Below are 19,938 nucleotides of genomic sequence, written 5' to 3' on the forward strand. Positions count from 1 at the left end.
TCCCACACCTGTGATTAAGCATGTTGCTTACCCTGCTAACCCACATGCAAAAGTATGCAACTCTAATAATCCCACTGCCTTTAGTATCCATAGAGTACACAGCTGTGCAAGTTCACCAGTACTTCAGGGTGAAAACATCCCTATACACAACAGTGAAACGAAGTGTATGAAGTCTAACCACCGTGCCCTTCCAGGAACCATTTCACAGCTCTACTACCATTTGCTCTCTTGCTGCCCTTGCTCTGATTTTTAAAAGATTATCTAGATGTTTCAGAGAATGGAAGACTGAAACATTGTTTTTAAGTCTAACTTTCTGTGCAGATTTTTAGAAGACACTTGAGGATTTCAAAGCACTTTCCAAAAATTAACTTGACCTCCTATAAGCCATGTGTGGTAGGGACCTATTATCACATTTGCTTTACAACCAGGGAGACCAAAGCACAGAAGTTAACTCACTGTGACTTTGGACAGTTGCGTGAGAGTGCCCGAAACACTGACTCAGCTCCCACCACCACGCTCACCACGCTTACCGTTCCCACTCACTGGGGGCCTCTGCTCTGAAGTACATAAAAACATCAACTGGGCAGTTTGAATAATATTTTTCTGTCATTCTTTTTGCCATTGTTTACAGTTTCCTTTTGCGTCATTACAGGTCATCCCTCCCCACTGGTGGCTCAAGGATGCCAACCACCCAGAGAAGATGACCTTATCTTCCAACTAACCCTTTTCTCGTATCACTCAGCAGAATGCAGCCTATCTATCAGACAAACTATCTTCCCTGTCTACAAAGTGTTCCCCCTTCGCCTTACACTGAAACCCCACTGTCAGACTTTTGGAATAACTTCTGTGATCTACAGGCCTCTCAACTTTTTCCTCCGATTAAGATGTATCATCAGCCGAATCCAACACTGGCCACTGGGAAGCCGTCAGTCCTTCCCAAGCAAGTTAAACTAACAAGTATCACAAGTACCCAGAAAAACAATTGATTGGTCCCTGGTATTTGAAGAACCTACACATTTAACAAAAGGAGAATGCATGCAAGTAGTTCTGCTTGGTGGGGAAGGGGAAAAAAAATAACCAGCGAGCCGAGATACTCCCAACAGCACTGGGGAGTTTTGCTACCATTAAGCTGAGCTGAGATTAAGGAGAAAAGCTCCTTCTCACATCTAACGAGGGAGTTTATAAATAAAGGAATATCTGCTCCTAGCAGTTTGGCCCACTAGAAAAAATACACAAGCTACATATGAAGAAAATGCAAAAGAAAATACATTCCAGCAGCTGCACTTCTCTCAAAAGCTGTAGGTACACTTCTCCGATGTTGGAAGTAAAGTTAGCTTTTCTGAGGGTAGAAGAAGTTCCACATAAATATCTTTTTCCAAAGGCATTTCAGTGTTTATAAAGACTGAAACCAATCACCGAAAAGCACTGTCAACAATTTGTGCCGCCCATTAAAATCGGGAGGAAAAACAAACAAACAAACAAAAAAAAACAGGGAAAAGCAGCTCGTGGGTACGCCTGTATTCACTGAGGAGCGCCATTCCAATTGCCACTGACTTGACTGTGCTCACAGTTTTGAGGTGATCATTTCTTACTGGACTGGATTGCTAGAGTAATGTAGGCTACAATTCCTTAGTGACACAATAAAGCTTTATGGGGACTCAGCTGTTCCGTGTTAGGGATGTTTACAATTTTATACCATAACTTCATATGTAAGCAGAAGACATGATATTTCATTGACCCATAAAATACCACACTTATTGACAACGAAAGTCTGGCTGCAGAAGACTTATTTTAAACTGATAAATTACTCCTGCTTTATTTTCTCGTAGCAATAAAAGGCGAAACACAAAAAAAACAGTAACTTTTGACAGTCTTTATTCCTTCTATATTTCACTTCCTAGACAAAAGCAGAACCACAGTCCTAAAGTTCTTCCAAAATAGGTGTGTAAAAAAAATAAAATGTAGATAATTTCCCCCAAATAATTCAGCTTTTACAACAGGCAGTTTTATGCAACGTGGGCTTGCCTATAGCTAACAACATGCCGGATTGGAAACATTTCACAGAGCTTACTAAATACTCCTGGTTAAACCGATCCACACGCCCATGACTGTTACAGATCACGAATGAAAACAGTTTTGTTCCCCCCCCCCTTTCTCCGCAAGGCACCTGTAATAACTCAGTAATAGCAGCAAATGGGCACCAGCCAGAGCCTCCTCGCCGTATTAGCATTAGAGAGGAAAGCCTCTCCTGCTGCTGCTAATGATGTGCTCTACCCTAGCATCCCCAGGAGACAAATGACTGCGCTGGCTGATTGACTCCATCACAGGGCCATCGTCCATCAATGTATTGCCTCTCTCACTGAAATCTCCTCTCAGGAAGGGAAAGTGCTCAGCACCGCTTCCGAAAAAACAGTGAAAGCACTTTCAGAATAAGAGCTCCTAAAATACGTAATTAGAGCCAAATGTTTCAGCAGAACCTCCGCGTGCATTTCTAACAACCTGAACATATATGCATGCTTTGTTCAAACACGACAAATAAGATTTGTGTCTTTGGGTTAATCCAAATTTTTATTTTTTTTTAAATAAAGGAATGAAACACCTCCTATAGGCATAAATTACTTGGTTAAGCTAAAACATAGAAAGTGAACACAACCATATAGATTAAAGAATGTCAATTTGAGGATATTTAAACTAGTTGATATGCTAAAATGTGAATTCCTGCTCCTTTTGCACAGGCTGAAAATCACAGGGATATCATATTATCCCCACTGACACCTGTGACTGGAGGTGAAATAAAATACAAATCCTTCAACATATGTATTATATAGTTAATAAAATACAGAACAACATAAAAAGTGAGAGTAATCCTATTCAGTTAAGACCTACCCCTACAATTTCAGAAATGTTGCACATTTTGTAATGGGAAGAGGATAAGGATAGTAAACCCATACTCAAATACTAATTAATCAGTGTTCTCATCCACTTTGTAGCATCATTTAAGCTACCAAATTCTGGTACTTGTACATCTCCTGTCCACTTCCGCGATTCAGTATGTTAACTTTTACAGGAATTATGCAGACAAACAGTTTCACCCATACAAAAATAATTTAATTCAGAAAAAAATATTTCAGATTATGATCAGTCACATGTCTGTCTACTCAACAATATAAATCTGAAGAAGGCAGTTTTATCTTAGGCAAGATAATTCGTCTCACTTAGCGCTTCCACATGTTACAAGCAATCTATCATAACTTTGAAATCCTGAAGAACAATCTGCTTGAAAAAAACCGTCTAAACATTTATTCCTTGTTTAGCCCTAAACAGAATGCAAAACTGACTTGTTTTACTTTCATTTTACTTTAAGACAACCAACCTGGTAAGATCCTCAAACTAAAGTTTCTTCAGCTCCTGAACATACTCAAAGGCAAATTGTAAACATAGTTTTGGGAAGTTTGTACCTACATATAGCAACACCAGACATGAAGAAAGCATACACTGTACTTACTTAATATGGAATATTTCAGCTCTCAAAAAATTATTATAAAATGTATGCTCTAAAATGTATGCCAGTCAGAAGGTTAAAATCAATTTAACTATTACAAAGACTTCTGTTGTTGTGGAAAACAACATAATTACACATTTTTAGTACTTTTTGATACCTGTTTTATATTATTCTACAGTCAGGTCAGTGCCTTAGTGCCCTAAACATGAAGATATACGTTTCAAAATCAGATCTCCTGGTTTCAGGATCCATATTTCAATTCCATCTAACCCTTTCTTCTTAAGTATTTCCAGTCTTACTTATTAAGAGAAAACTAACTCTGGGTGCATTTTTTACTTTCAGAAACATGGAAACACCATCTATAACAAAATACCATCAAAACAATGCCCGGTTTTAACTAGTTCTAAGTTAGTTTTGTTTTTTTCTGAGAAGAAGATTCACCTGACTCCTTGAAGATACTAAGTTACTGAAAAGCCATATAAAAACCTTTAGGCCAGCAAGGAGAAAGGATGCCTTTCCCCTCAATTATAGCTGAACCAGTCAGAATTACAATCTTTCCAATGTTTAACAGACAGTGAATTTGTTGATGTACCAATTAGCACTTTACTACAAAGAACACGCTCCCAATTAATAGCTGGCTTATGGGAAGAACGATGCTAAAAATTTGCTCATAACTCCAGATGTACCAAAAAAAGTGCGAATGGCGCCCTGATTGATGTAAAAGAAAGTATGTTTGCACAAAAAGCTGACCAATGTATTTGGCATGTGTCACTATGTAAAGGGAACTTACGTAAATGAAATACAGGGCATTTTCACATTACTTCCGTCACATCATGTAATCCTGGACATCTGCTTAGAGTGGCATATAAGGGATATTCAGTATTTGTGGTCTGGGTTTTTTGCCATGTCCTCTGTAAATGTGAAACAGCAGTAATTTGCCCTTACCTGTCTGAAATATGCACACTTTAAATAAATACTCACAAACCCTCCTGTAAAAAAACTTCCCTCTGAAAAGGCCTAAATTTCTCCTTCTTCTTTAGGAAGAAGGAGGACAGTGCAAACACAGATGTAAAGTACCGCTGCAAAACACAGCTGCATCTATAGCCTGTATGAATCTTATTTCAGGTCAGAGCCACTTGTTATGAAACTCCAGCGCACCTTGCGAGTGACCTACATTGTGCAATTGAAACCCACTAACCTACAGAACCATCTGAAAGCCCACAAAATAGGTCAGTGGGTTTCCTCATAAAAAGAATTACACAGACAAAAAACATGCATCTAAAAGAACAGTCAGAGCGCATCGTTTGCCAAACTGATGTAGGAACACGCTGTAAACCGTATTTTTCACCCTGTGGCTGTACTCGTGTACACTGTCAGGACTACCCAAAAGGAAACCGAGCTTCTACGATTCTTACCAAGGGACCGGGGAAGAACTTCTCTTCTTCCAAGTATGAGAAGTAGGAAGAAAAGGAGAAGCACTCAGCAAGAAACATAAGCCTACCAACAGCAAAGCTCTTTAATTCACGTTCCTAACGCAAAGATGGCCTTGCAGCAGCCAGAGTAAGAGTGACACCCGGTTCATAATCAACAGCAAACAAACTAGGCTGGAGTTACGGCAGGGCTATCCAAGCTAACGCACAAAAGCTGGATAGAGCCAGCCGCAGGAATTCATCTAGCCCACAGCCCATTCCCTGACATCTCTCATCCCTTGAGGGTCTTCAATCACACGAATTGTTTTCAGAGGCCTAACAATTCAACCAAAATAAAACCCCACAGCACCAGGGGCTTTGGGGGGAATATTAATAAGCAGTGTAATACAAGTCAGCCAAGACCCTGTAGGAGTCAAGGGTGCCCACAGGGAACTGCTCTTTGCACCCACCACTTCCCTCCTCAGCTATTACACAGGGCAACACTGCGCAAACTTTTCTTTCTCCAGTTCATACAATACAAGGTTCATACAATACAATACTTATTTAATGAGTCCCCAGTAGGGTGCAAAATATACATGCCAGTCTTACTAATTTACCAGCTTTTCCACAGCCAGCTGACAGCGACATGAAACAATCAAGTCAATTTAAGAAAGGCATGCGGAGAAAGTTGCTCAGCATTCCTCTGCCTACAAGCCCTTCACAAGGATCTACAGAGAGAGGAGAGGCCAGTATCCCAGTGGATGTGATGTCTGTTTACAGCAATAAAAGAAAGTCGCATGCCCCCTCCTCCTACGTGCACACGCACACACTTTGATTTAGATTCCTGTCTCCAAAAGAAGCAATCTATGGAGGAAGGGAAAAATGAACAACATCCATGCTGCATATTACTGGTAATAGATTAGCATACTCAGTAACACAGTTTATCAGTGAGACCTTTTTACAGTCGCCAACAGAAATAAGAAACAGATCTTTAAGCCCTACCTTCTACCATCATTTAACCCAAACAGGCAACCTGCATGAAAACTACAACACGCATTATCCACACTAAGATTTTAGTTTGTTATTTAACATATTTTTTCCTAATAAGAGAGCACCATAACAGGTATAGTTATTGATCCCTAACAGGATCTTCAGAAAGAAAAAATAGTAGAGGAAAAGTGAGTCACAGCAGCCAACACAGTACCTAGACTATGCTCGTCACCTACAGCACTTCAGGTACCCAAATTCGAATGCTATAGCTACGAGATACTCCAAGATACTGCAGGTCAATATCGAGGATACTCCCTGCTAAGAATTATTTCCCAGAGGCACTGAGACCCAAGAGGAAAACCTGCGGTAATGATAATGAGATCATTAATGCCAGATCCAAACAGTAGCAGAGAGCAAATAAGGACACAACTCCATTTCTTTCAAACAGAAAAAGTACAAGATACTGATCTTATGCCAGTTTACGCTCACAGCAGGATGGCAGATAATAGCTGGTCAGATTCAGTCTTACAGACTAACTTTGTCCTGGTTTAAAATTAATCTATACCAGCAGACAGCTTATATTGGATCATTACTTTGAAGCATCTGGCTGTGACATTTTTGGTCCAAGAATATAAATCATGAAGGCAGACTTAGTGTATTGTCAAACCACAGCCTCAAAGTTCAGGTCTTCCTGTGAACAATTAGCATTTTCTGCTTTTAAAACACAAAATTTGCAGAAGGCTCCACCTAAGTTTTAGCTCCCATGGAGTAGTGTATTTGCCAAATTTAGTAAAAGATGTCTTCATCTACAATTCAGTTAAGTGCCATCTAATTACTTTCAGATGGCGCCAGTAAACAAGATAGGAGAAAACAAAGAGCTCTAAAGAATTCCTTAGGTGTGGACAAATACTCTGTAAATACCTACTGTGAACTTCAGCATTCAAAAATACCTAGGCAGAACTATCCTGTTCTCATTCATTAAGGACAACACAGTCCCAGAGGGGGCCCGTACCCATGATCTGGACCACGGAGCACTTGCACAACTCCAGGCTGGTAGAGACCATGTTCCAGTACTATCCAAATGCCATTTAAGTTCAACGGGGAAAAAAAAGAGGGCCAATTTTACCATAGTTCTAAATAACCAATAAATACAACCAATATTCTAGAGTAAAAGCCCCAACTTCACTTCCACAACAACTTTTTCCAGAGGAGTCACATACTCCATTTTTATAGCTTAACCCACTGAAAGGATAGCTAAAATGATAAACAAAACATATGTTAATGCAGGTCAAAGATACTTAACTTGAAAGAACTGAATGAAACCACCTTGTTTCCAAACTACACCACAACAATACAACAAAACAAGAATTTTTAAGAACAGTCCCACAAATAGATGGCAAATAGGCTAGGCGTATTCATTCTATAGAGGTCAGGATCATGAGCTTGATTCCTCATTCCAGGAATAGCAGGACTATCTAGTGTCTATTCTGGTCAGCTCAGCTTGGATACAGAACAAGGGAATACTTTTCAATAGTGACACGGACAGTAGTTTATGTCCTTTAAGGCACTACCTTAGATACTGCAAACATGCGAGGAAATTTTCTGGAGAACAGAGAGAATGAAGACCGGTATCCGAGACACCTGTTCCACACCAGAGGATATTCATTTCAAAATTATGCTGAATAGTTTCAGTTTGGCCTCTCCCCACCTTTAAGGAAAAATAAGGATGCGAGAAGAGTGAAACACTAGTGATGTATATTCCCTGAATACTCCAGAATGAAAGACATGTTCAAATCACTCAATGGGATCTCCAAACCACACACTCTGAGTCTACAGACAGTAGTGACAAATGCAACAGAAATGTTTACTGGTAAACACATGCCTTGCACAGGACATATGCGCTACAACTTGTTATTTTTACACTGAGAAGTCCTGGGGATTTTTAATTTGCATGTCAGACATCCAGTTGTTGCTCTCACACCTTCCATTGACCTTTTTTCAGCACATTTCTCTGTAATCAAAGCACATTGATGGTAAAGGACATGAAGTTTGGACATGCAAAGCGCTTATCCTAAAGTCAAAGATACAGAAAACACAACCTCAGAGAAGTTCCATCACCTCCCACGTTTGCTCATATATCCAAGCAGAAGACTTCAGAAAATTACAAATATCATTGTTACATGCCAGTTCTTCTCCAGGAGTTCTACCTCGGTGAAATCAGGCCGTTTATTCTATTTCACAATGACGTTTTAAAGCAACCCCACTCAGAAATATTCTGAGTGGCCACGGCAGGAGGAGAGAGGAAGTTACAAGAGGTGTGTAAGAACACAACATACATAAACCAAAAGAGAAAGAAAGAGGGAGGGGAGCAACAATACCAGTAAGAAAAACAAATGCAAACAGGGAACCGTAGTCTACCTTCAAATAGGAGCATGCAACTCCCTGCAGTATCAGGAGGAAATACAAGGCCAAGTTCTGCCCTAACATTCTTACAAAGTCCAAAGTAAACTTTCCTTCTATGTTTGAAGAAGTAATGGATATTGGAAGGGAATGTGTGTTTGTGGAGCAAAGTTCCCAGCAGAAGTTTGAATTCAAGCCTTCTTCTGTGTTCAGGAACTGATTGAGCTCTACCAGAGCAAACCACTAGAGCAACCACAGGACACCAGTGGAAGCAGTGACTAGCACCAGTTCCCTCATCAGTTACACCAACACAAAAACATCTAGGAAAGAAAAGCACTGTAAACCCCAGCAGGCACATTACCATTATTCATTCCCAAGCTAGCCAGCTAAATTGCCATCTCGCTGGACTGAACGCTGTGCAGAACATGGCTTCTGTCTTTCACAGAAGGAAAACCTTAGAAAAACTCAAAACGCTCCATACTTGATACGCTTGCCTGCCTGAACAGAGAGGAATAAAGTTTAACCATAAAAAAAAAAAAGAGCATAGAGTTGGGGAAAGTGAATGACTGACATACTGTAACAAATCTAGTATTAATATAATCACTACAGGTTTAATGCAGTCTTCGCATGGCAACTCTGAATTCTCTTGAGATAGATTTGACCTCATTTTTTTAAAAAGTATACCTGAAATACTTACAAACAGCCTCTTAAAGAACTATTCAGGTGCAATTTAACTGTTCAGTGTCTACAGTGATTTTTGATTTGCTGTGCCAACTGTAAAAACCGCTGTGTTTAAAGCTCCTTTCATGAGATCTGGGGGATAGTTGAATAGAAAGGGGATAGTCGGATCCAAGAAAGTAAAACCTGTAACTGCTGCCAGTCACCCTCCCACACATCACGCAATTATATCAAGTCTGTAAAATGTACACAGTGAGAATTAGCTGAAGTCCCAACCAGTTCACAAATCAGAGAACATTTATCAGCCAAAGTAAATTCTACAGCAAATAACTGACTTCACAGTTGAGTTAAAAAAAAAAAAAGTAGGTCATACCAAATCTTAATAAAAACTGGGCATACTGTAATTGCACACAATAATTGGATGCAAAAGTTGCCTCATCAAATCTATGATGCCTTTTTTAAACTACTGCTTTTTTAAATAATGGAGATAAATTTCCGATAAGTGTTATCTAAGTAAATCTTAACCAGACACTGTAGTTTTAAGTGAGGATAAGCATCATCAAATTGTCAAATTACAAGTTAAGCTGTTGATCCAATATCTTACAGATTTGATACAAAAACCAAGATCAGAAATCGTATACTTCAAGTAATAAATTATCAAACATAAGTCATTAAGTTTCATTACGTTAGTCATTTTTTAAAAAAATTCTGAAGAATTTCCCAGCCATTGACTTGTACGTCACATACTGTAACACTCAAAGCAATACCACATCAAAGAACTCTGACCTCTGAGATCTTCTCAATACACAAAGTTCACTCACAACATTCAGTCACTCCTACTTTCAGTTATATTTATTCATAAATGATATTAATATGCAAAAAGAGATGATGGTCCATTGAATATTAAGTACTTTTTCAAATTCTACAAACAAAAGTAATTTAAAAAGCAGCAAAAAATGAATAGAAAGCTGATGAATTAAATGAATTAAAATTAGAAGCCATTCATAAGAGGCCATTAAAAGCTAAAGAGAAGTACAATGTTCTAGACCCAAGGATCACATCTGCAAACAAGGCTACATTTCTTAACCTGAAATCATCAATTGCCATCCCTCTTGAGGACCCTTGAAGGGACAAAACATCCCACTATCTGAACAAATGTTTTAAAATTATCATTAAAAACAAAATAAGAACATGTGAGAGAAAGCTTCTGCTCTCGAAATGAACATCAGTATGGTGGCCAAATGAAAATGATCCAGTATGATCCAAGATATGATCCATATGGACTCCTACATCTCATTAAGCCTCTCCTCCTACAAACACTTATGCACATGCTTGACATTATGCTGTGAGAACTTTCAGTGACTGCAAGACTACATACTGTAGTAGCGCAGTTAAATACTAGATAACTGCAGGATCAACGTGTTCTACCTGAACCCTGCAACTGGGAAACCACGAAAACAGAACCCCAGAGAAACTAACGGTGCTTTGAAGGTTTATTGCATGACAAAACAAGATCCAGCAAAACTAATGAAGAATCAGATCTACAAGCATACACAACACTACTGTCCTGAAAGTCACACCTCACTCAACGATATATATTAGTTTTAAATAAGATAGTTAAGTTCAACACCTCAGGATATTCTGCAATAAAACATATGCATACTTGTAATCAACAGGCATCATAAAAATACACAGTTAAGTACTACCACACTATATTGCTATAACTGATGGAGTTTCAATGGCCCAAAAGCATGCTCCCCATTAAAAAAAGTAGGCACTTCACATTGTTTAAAGCACTGCTTAAGCAGTAACTAGCTGAATATACTTCTACTTTGTCAATCAAGTCAACATACCAAGTCATGAAAACAGCCTGCTCATGAGAATATCTCAAAACACTGTTTCACGCAAAAAAGGAAAACGATGCTTATCACAGTTGAAATCTTAAGGACTGCCTTCCTTGACAAAGAAAAATAATGTGATCTCAAATTTCAAATGTGCAGTATTTATAAAAAGAAAATCAGAAGTCAACATTTTAGAATAAATCAGAAAAAAAGAAACAAAACACTGAGCACCGCATCCCTACTTTGCCACCGACCGGTATTTCCAGGACAAACTTTCTGAATCCATTGGCTGGTATAGCGCAAAAAAAATTTTTTTGATATTAACTACTCTATGTCAGCTTCACCATCTTGTAAAGACTTCTGCTGCCGTTGCTCTGCACAGGGTAATCAGCAAGAACTGACAGCTAAAGCTTTCAGAAATCCGCACCATTCCCACACTGGGTATAAAGCCGATCCTTTTCAGATGACAACAGACATGGAGAGATCAACACTGCAGGAAGGGAGCTGCTGTTCTTGTGGCATCTCTAGTTCCATCTGTTTCCCTTTGCTCCCTAATCCTCAATTACTTCTACTCCTGTAGAAAACATGGGTAAACCTCTGCCCAAAAACACAGAAAACTGTCCGCCCCGGAACAAAATCGCAACAAAACCGGAACATTCCTGGCTGCTTGGAGATCTTTAAGAGGTCTTTCTTAAATTAGCGCCGACAAAAAAAAAGCACAGAACAACAAAAAGATCCAGGTCCCTGCCACGTTCACGAGACACGTCGTCCAGGTCTCATTATGCGCTCGGGAGAGAATTTTTAAAATTCACTTTTTTTTCTTTTTTTTTAAAAAGGGGGGGGACAGAAGGAACTACACCTGGCTGGGGGGGGGGGGGGGCAGGAGGGGGGGTGTCAAGCAACACCTGGGCACCGGTGAAAACCAAATCAACAAGTCGCACGAGGGGCTCCAGAAGGGCGAGCGGCGCCCGCCTACCTGGTGGAGGTGCCTTTCCTGACGTCGCAGATGCTGCACTTGAAGGCTTCCGCGCTGTTCCTGAAGGTGCACACGCTGCAGTCCCAAAAGCCCTCGTCCGCCGCGGGTTTCGCTTGCCTTTTTGGCCTTGAGGAGGGAGAAAGAGAGAGAGAAAGTGTGTGTGTGTGCGTGTATGCGTGTGTTTGGGGAGGAGGAGAAAAGCAGCAGGAGGAGGAGGAGAGAGCAGGAGGAGGAGAGAAAGAAAACACACACACACACACACACACACATTAGAAACCATATTATAAAGCCCCGAAAACCAGCAGCTTTTCTGCTCCCCCCCCCCAAAAACAGGCACCAGAGGCCGGGCCGGGCCGGGCCGGGCGGGAGGCCGCGTCCCCCGGCAACGGGCGGCGGGGAGGGTTGGGGGGGGGGGCTCCCCCGCGCCCTCCTTTTTTTTTTTTTTTTTATATATATGTATGTTTTTATGGCGGGGGCGGGCGGCTGGAGTTTAAAGGCCGGGCGGGAGGCGTGTTCCCCCCCCGCCCCAGCCGCCTCCACCTTGTTAAATCTCCCTTTGTCTGGCAGGAGTGAGTGCGAGCAGAGCGAGTGCGTGCGCCAGCGAGAGAGGAGCCGCCATGGCTGCTCCGGCACCCGATTAGCCCTGGCACCGGCAGGAGGGGAGACACAAACACTTCTCCCTCCTCCTCCTCCTCCTCCCCGCTGCCCTTCCACGCTCCCTCCATCTTAGCGAGCGGCGCTCGGCGCCGGCGGCCCCCGCGCCGCGGAGTTTCTCTACCTGCCTGGCACCGGCAGGCAGGCGCACACGGGCGGCTCTCCGCCGCCTCGCGCGCTCCCTCCATCTTAGGAGCCCCTCGCCGCCGCCGCCGCCCCCGCCGCCGCCACACCGGGGCCTAGCCGCCGCCGCCATCCGCCGCCCGCCCTGCCTGCCTGCCTGCCTGCCTGCCTCCCGCCGCCGCCCCCCGCCGCGCCGCCTCCATCTTGTGCGTGTCCCCCCCCCCCCCGCGCCCCGCCGCCCCCCGCCCGCCCGCTCGCTCGCTCACCTGGTCGGGCTCTTCTTGTCGCCCATGACCATGGATCGGGGCCGCCCCTGCCCTGCGCACAAAGGGAGCCGCCGCGGGGGCACGGGACGGACGGGCCGGCACGGGCGGGACGGCGCTGCCTCCGTCCAGCAGGCTCCGGCTGCTCCTCAGCCCCCGCGCCGCCGCCGCCGCTCCTGCCGCTGCCAGGCGCCGCTCCAGACTAGCAGCGCAGCGCAGCCCGGCGCCCTCCTTCCCTCCCCTATCCCTCCCTCCCCTCCTTCCCTCCCCGCGCCGCGCCGCGCCGCTCCGGCGGGCGGAGCTCGCCGCCGCGCCGCCGCCAATGGGGGCGGCCCCGGCCCCGCCGCCGCCGCCGCCGGCCCTGGCGGGGAGCCGCGCGGGCAGCGCCCCCGGGGCCGCCCCGGCTCCCGGCTCCCAGCGCCGCGCCGCTTCGCCCGCACCTGCCCGGCGGAGCCGGCCCCGGCCCCGGCCCCGGCCGCTCCGGCACCGCCGCGGCCGCCCCGCGCCCCAAACACCGGCCGATTCCCCCCGTGCCGGGCGGGAGCCGGAGCGCGGGCAGGAAACTTCGGAGGCGGCGGAAAGCGGCCTCGGCCCGGCAGCCCTTCCCCTGCCGCAGCCGCCCCCGACGGACGGAGGCTTCGTGCGCGCAGCGCTTTGCGGCGGGGGCAGCGCCGCGCCGCGCCGGCGGCTTCCCCCAGCGAAGGGCGAGAGCGGTGTCCGTGCCCGTGCGCCGAGGGGGGCTGCCGCGTGCCGGAAGGCGGGCTGGAGAGACCTAGCCAGCGGCCGAACACCCCCAGAACCCCCAAAGTCACCGCTTAAAAAGTAAACGCGCACGAGTGGCACAAGGCAGGATGTGCTCCCATCGTGACAGGACGAACGCGTAACCGTGTCCTGCGCTGTAAAGCTTTCGTGATCTGGACGCATTCGCAAGCACAGGAGGCTTTTTCCCTCCCTCCGCTGGTGCCCGTTTTCACCCTCAAACCGTGGTGACAGAGTAGCCCCTCCATGCTTAACAGCTGCATGCAACCCATTTGCCATACCTGGTTCTCTCACATACAAAACGCAGGCAATTTAACCCTTGCTCACACCTCCACCAACCCCCTTAGCTGTGATTTGGACAGCTAAAGCCTTCAAATGGCTTTGCTCTGCTTCGCGCAAGTCCCCAAACAATACACCGGGAAGCAGACGTACTCCAAGGGCAGAGTTAAGGTTGTGCAACTATCACATGTAGGAAGTGTCATTTTCCTATTGCATCTGCTGTTTTCCAAACATTTTTGCTCTTTTAGATGATAGCAGTAATGTTTGCTTAAGGAATCTGTGCGGGAACAGTAGCTCCGTGACGTTCACCAGGGTACGTGAAGCACAAAGTCCTGCTGTGCAGTTGCAACCAGACCTTCGCTATAACCATGTTTCTGAGCACAAGTGTTTTGGGACCGCACCAGTGGTGAACCTGGAAAGAAACCCAGAAAGGCAGAAGGCTCTCGAACGCTGAATCAGGACTAGATCTGAGCAGGGTCTGACTCCCATTTTCTGCTACAGCATGAAAAGGCCACAGCTGCTTAACTTAGCTCTCCGTTACTGCATTAAACAAAACAACAGCCGCTACAGGCACAGAGTAAGTTATCGTGGAAACACTAAGGAGCTATGGCACATTTTTAGAAAGCAATTTATCTCCTCAAAAAAGTTTCAGGGTTGCTGTTTTCTTTTCATAGCAAAACTTGTTTTCTTTCCAAAAAACCTACTACATCCTTTATTATCAATTCCCCTGGAAACGCTCCTTCCTCAGCAAATAATGTTTTCAAAGTCACATGTTAAAAGCTTGGCAACCTAAGTATAGTGTGACTTCATTTAAGCACGTACATCCACCAGGAGGTAATCATTCCCGGTTTACGAAGTGCTCTTCCAGCGGCAGTTTGGCGACTCTACCTGCATGGGCCGGGCGCAAAGCCGGGAGGGCTCGCAGACGGGCGCTGCGACTGCGGGCGGGCGCCACGCCGATCCCACCGAAACGGTCGCCTTGCAGAAATTAAGACTGAAAATACAGTCGGACTAAATTATACCGGTATTTGTTTCGCACCGTGTTGCTAGCGCAGCGCGTTATCCCGCCTGCCTCGGAGGTCGCTGAAATGACGTGGGCAGAGGACCCCGCGGAGCGTTTGGGGATTTCTAACGGGGCTCAGGCTCTCGCACACGCGCAGGGCGGCCCTGGGCCAGTCATTTAGCTCGGCTGCTCGTTAACGCCAGCGCTCCTGGCTTGAAAAGTGAAAGCAGTCGATTTCGAAGCTCACGCATGAATCTATGACACCGGTTTTAAAACCCAGCTCTTTGCAGCTGAATATTTTGGACTCCACGTTGCCATTCAGTTGGTGGGAAATCCAGTTAAAGAAATTCCCAAATTTCCAGATGGAGGACACTGCTTTCTCAGTTGTGCCACCTGCGTTCGACTGCTTGCTCGAGAGCCCTCGAGGCTGCAAGAGCGTGCTGCTAATTCTCACCTCTCCTCCTCTCCCCGACCCCCAGCGCGTGTTATAAAAATTAATAAGAACAGAGGCACCGATGGCAGGTGTGTCCAGGGCACGGCCGCGGAGGCAGTTCAGCGGACACCGCGGGCAGGCACGCTGCAGTGACCGGCCGGACAGGAGAGGGGCACAGGGAACCGCAGCCCCCGAGCAGCACCGGAGTGGCTGGCACCGCCTCCGTTGCATCCCTCCGGGAGCCTCAGGACACCCTCGCTGCATCCGGGCTCGCCGCTCACGCTGCACGGGACTGCGCCGAACTTGCTTTCCCAGCCAAATCTTAGCGTGCCCCTCGCAGCCGCCGCGGCGCTCCTGCCGGAGCCGTCCCTCAGCCCAGCAAGCACCGCAGCTGCTCCCGCCGCCTCGCTCCAGCTCAGGAAACGGGCGACAGGCCAAATCGCCGGCCCGGGCCTCTCCGCGGAGCAGCTGGCAAGGGATGCTCGGCAGCGCCCCGGCGGCTCCCACCCCCAGCACCCCCGAGCCGGGCACCCCGCCGACGGCCTCCGCCGCGCGCCGAGATCCCTCCATCCTGGGGCGCTGGGAGCCCCGGGTTGCTTTCCTGCACCTGGACCACGGGTATAAACGGATTTAAAAATAAAACAGGGCACGACACACGGCCAAAGTCAGTATTTGTGCAAAGGGTTCAATGCCAAATATAAACATTAACTCGAGCTCCTCGGCCTCCTTGGTCACTGTGGTAAATGTGCATTTTTGTAATTTTGCATCAGATCTGCGCAACTTCTCAGAAGTGACTGCTGTCTTGAGCAGCCCAAACTCTGACCGCTTGCAAATGGCTTTTCTGGGGATTTAATAAGGAGCTTGTTAGCCGGGAGTGGGGACGGGGCTCAGGACACAGCTCGCTCTGTTAGCTTAGCTAGAGCTAAAAGGATCAGAGGCGATGCCACCGCTCTCCGGGGCAGGAGAGTTGGGTATCACCACATGATTAGCACCTTTTAGTAGAAGTGGGAGGAAATTAGCAGCTGAGGGTAGCGGTGGTGCAGCAGCTACACGGGAGCGCGTTAACAGCCAGCCCTCATTTCCCTGCAGCCAGCATCCCGCTGGAGGAGATTAAACCCGTTTGGCCTCCCCCCGGTTTCCGAGATGGGGAGAAGAGATCGCGGGGTGGAAGCCGAAGCGGCTGTGAGAGCCCGCGGCCTTCGCGCAGGCGAGCGCTGTGTTTGCCGCCGCGGAGGAGAGCACCCTTGGCAAGGGGCACGAGAGCCTGCAAGCCGTCACCGCAAAACAAAACGCCAAACCAGAAAGCACGCGTTCTCTAAAGACGCTAGTGTCCAGCTAACCTCACCCTCTTCTGCTTCCATACGCTTTCAAAGCACGGCATTAATTCCCACTGGCTTTCAGGCGTCGATGCCAGCAAGAAGCCAGGAGGAAACTGCTCTTGGAAATCTCACTTGGCACTTGACAGCGTCTTTAAAAATGTGGCCCAGGCTTAGTTTGTAAGCTTTGGGGGAAAAGCGTTGTGCTAGGAGTTGTACAAACATAGAACTCGCTGATTGATGGCCCTGGTGCACAACGGAGATTTATGCATGCTCTTGCAAAACATACTAAAATAACCAGTGTGTTAGACTCATACAGAAACGCTAAGAGTCGTTTCTGATAACCGTGGGAGAAAAACAAGTGATAAGGAAGGGTTACTGCACAAAAAGCCATTTTGCAGACTCCAGTAAAGGCTCTGATACACTGTCAGATGGGATGTTTTTAGCTAAGGTGGGAGCACACAAGCAGTAAAGTAGGTAAGGGATGAACCAAGGAGACCCACGGGGCTGGAGGAAGATCATTCATAGAGTTCCTCAAAACACGGCCTCAGCATGAACACTGCTTGATATTTTCATTAGTGACCTTATTAGGATGATGCAGGATTGTGCTGATTACTTGAGGTGAGAACCAGAATGTCACCTGTGAAGAAGAGAAAAACTTTGAGAGAAAGCAAAACAGAAATGGGATGAAACACAGTGTTACCCAAGTTACACAGTTGGGTGCTCATAATAGAAACTTTCTGACTTAGAGTGGAAGCTCATCAGTTTGGCACGGGGAGGAATAAGACCTGCCGCAGTGCTTTGCGTGCTGCTAGCGTGGCTTCGCTCTTGAAAAGGCAAATGTCAAGCAGCGGGTACCAGGAGGAGTACCGGCTAATGGAGGCTTGGACGCATATAACGGCGTTGTGGAACGCACAAGTGGGATCCTGGTGGAATTACCATTCTCCATACGATTGGAGACGTTGGAGAAGAAACACATTCCAGCTGGAGCAAGCACAGAGAACGGTTTCAGGGATGTTCAGAGGAATGGAAAGCCCATTTTATGAGCGAAGCCTCTAAGAGTTTAACTTGCTCAGCCTGGGGAAACAAAGGCGGAGAGGGGATACGGCTGCTCTAGAAACACCCCGGGGAAGCGGGGGAAGGAGGCAGCGTGCAGCAGCAACGAGAGAGCCAACAGGCAAGAATGAAGAGCACAACTGACCTGCGCTGGACACGTAGGCTGGAAACTAGACATCTGTTTCTAACCTTCAGAGGAGCAGGAGCAGCCTGGCAATGGCAGCAGCAAAGGCAATCGATGTGGAGATGGACCCTGATCACTCGCAGAAGGATTCGTACGGCGGGACAGGCAGACCGTGACAGCTCATGGGTCTCTCCCACCCCCAGGATCCCACGGAGATCGGATCCTCCGCCTCCGACCAGAGTCCTGTGTCTCTCCCCTCACCCCCACACACCAAAGGAGCTTGTCCCACTTCTTGCCAACTAACAGATCTCAGTAGATGCTCTCGCAAGGGAAGGGGAGAGCTACAGGGAAGAGGAAACTCCTCGTTCAGCACTTGTGACTGGAAATGGATTGCTCAGACTAAAATGCCCAGGGGTTTCCAATTTCGCTTCTAAATTTGGTATGTGTTTTTCTCCTTCCAGAAATCTTAATGCTTCCTCTGTTCAGCAAAACAAGGTTGGTGGGGGTTTTTTGAGTTTTATTTATATATACATATATACACACACACACATATATGTATGTATGTATATAAAATCTATTTATAGATAGTCTTTCATGGATCCTTAGGAAAATAGTTTTAGAACTGAATTAGCAAGTGATCAAATGCCCATCAGAAAACTTCAAACAGCAAGCCAAAAACTTTCTATCAGAAACAGCCTGCCGAAAGAACAATTTAGCAGAAAAGGGATCTGAAAGATGAGGAGCAATATGCAAGCAGCAGCCGGTGCCAAGAATCTCCAGGGTCTGCAAACCCTTAAAATGCCAGACAGACAGGAGCAGAAAGCAGCCTGCAAAGGTGGAGAGCCATGAAAAACTCCGTGTGCAACAGCGTTAAATAAAAAAACTCCGCTGAGTAGAAAAGAAAGCCAATGCAAACCGGAGGCACCAGTTAAGCATCCTGCGCGCTGTATTCCTCAGATAGCGAAGTCTGTGCAATTTAAATCTGCACTCCCTTCCCAAGCAAAGGGGTTTTTGCAGTCGTGCAATCTGGGTGTCACCAGCATATGAATAGGCACCTGGGGACCGCTCTGGAGAGCAGAGGTCAAAGTTTAGTGATGTATCTAGTTGTCTCCCTAATGGCCCTTATTGATTATTAGCCGTAGAAACAAGCAACATCTCAAATCCGTCTCCCCCTTTGTGCTAGCCACTGGCAAGCAAGGAGAAACGCCTTGATCTAGCATTCAGGCTTGCAACAGGGAAAGACACTGAGCTGCTGAATAGATTTCTGAAACACAGTGGGTGGAAAATGGTAAATAGAGCTGTGTAACATCTGCATAGCAGCGATACCTGGGAGCACAGTGCTGAGAAATAATAACCAATAAAGGCGTCTCAGCCAGGGCACCGGGAAGCCCCTCAGATAGGGACTAGTGCGAGGGAGCCTTTCCGTAACAAGGGAACAGCTCCGGGTTCAGAGAAGCAACCCAGGGCTGGGATGATTACCGGACCTCTTCAAACTCCCTGAGTCTGCAAGATGGAGCTCGAGAAAACAGCCTTGCTCTCGAGATTTCTGGTACTTCCACTTCTGGCCACTGCTAAAACTGGAAGTTAAAAAAAAAAAAAAGAAAGAAAGAAAAAAAAGCCCCATCTGCTTTATTGCAGAAGTTCAGAAGAAATCCCGCTTGGGTGCGGGTGTGGAAACCGTCTCAGGTGGGAGGGAGGGCGGTCCCTGCTTCCTCCGAAGCCATCTCCATGCGGCGATGCTGGGCCATTCGGGCCGGGCACGCGGATGTGCTGAGCGTGGCTGCGCCAGGCACCCTCGCCCTTGCCTCGGCGGCCTCCTTTCCTAGCCCTTAACGCCGACTGCTTTGCAAGGCCGCTGCAGAACCCCTCTTACTCCATGAAGCTGGGCAAGAGGTTGCGAAGGCAAATGCCTCCTCAAGGCATTCGGACTCGGTGAAAGCTTAATGCCGCAGTTTTAAACGTGAAAATCTGGAGGGGAGAACCAGAATCCAGACGAGGGCACTTGCCTAAAAGCAGCCTGATGCCACTAAGCTTGCACAAGCCTTATTTATTTTGGATTAGCATTTCTATCATCCTAACCATCTACCAGCAAGTCCTCACATTGAGAAAGAGGGGTCTTCACACCTGAAAAA

General features: G+C 46.5%; 1 protein-coding gene across 1 annotated transcript in view; it reads right to left on the reverse strand.

Annotated features, from left to right (window-relative positions):
• Window positions 1–13,048, reverse strand: part of RYBP (RING1 and YY1 binding protein) — a 49,167-nt gene extending 36,119 nt beyond the window's left edge. The window contains exons 1-2 of the mRNA XM_067303495.1: window positions 12,840–13,048; window positions 11,797–11,922 (exon numbers count right to left, since the gene is read on the reverse strand). Coding sequence (XP_067159596.1) covers window positions 11,797–11,922; window positions 12,840–12,871 — 158 coding nt within the window. The 5' untranslated portion in view covers window positions 12,872–13,048. The remainder of the gene's footprint in view (window positions 1–11,796; window positions 11,923–12,839) is intronic.
• Window positions 13,049–19,938: the final 6,890 nt, after the last annotated feature.

Source organism: Apteryx mantelli, chromosome 12 (assembly GCF_036417845.1).
Source record: "Apteryx mantelli isolate bAptMan1 chromosome 12, bAptMan1.hap1, whole genome shotgun sequence".
In the NCBI taxonomy this organism is placed as follows: Eukaryota; Metazoa; Chordata; class Aves; order Apterygiformes; family Apterygidae; genus Apteryx; species Apteryx mantelli.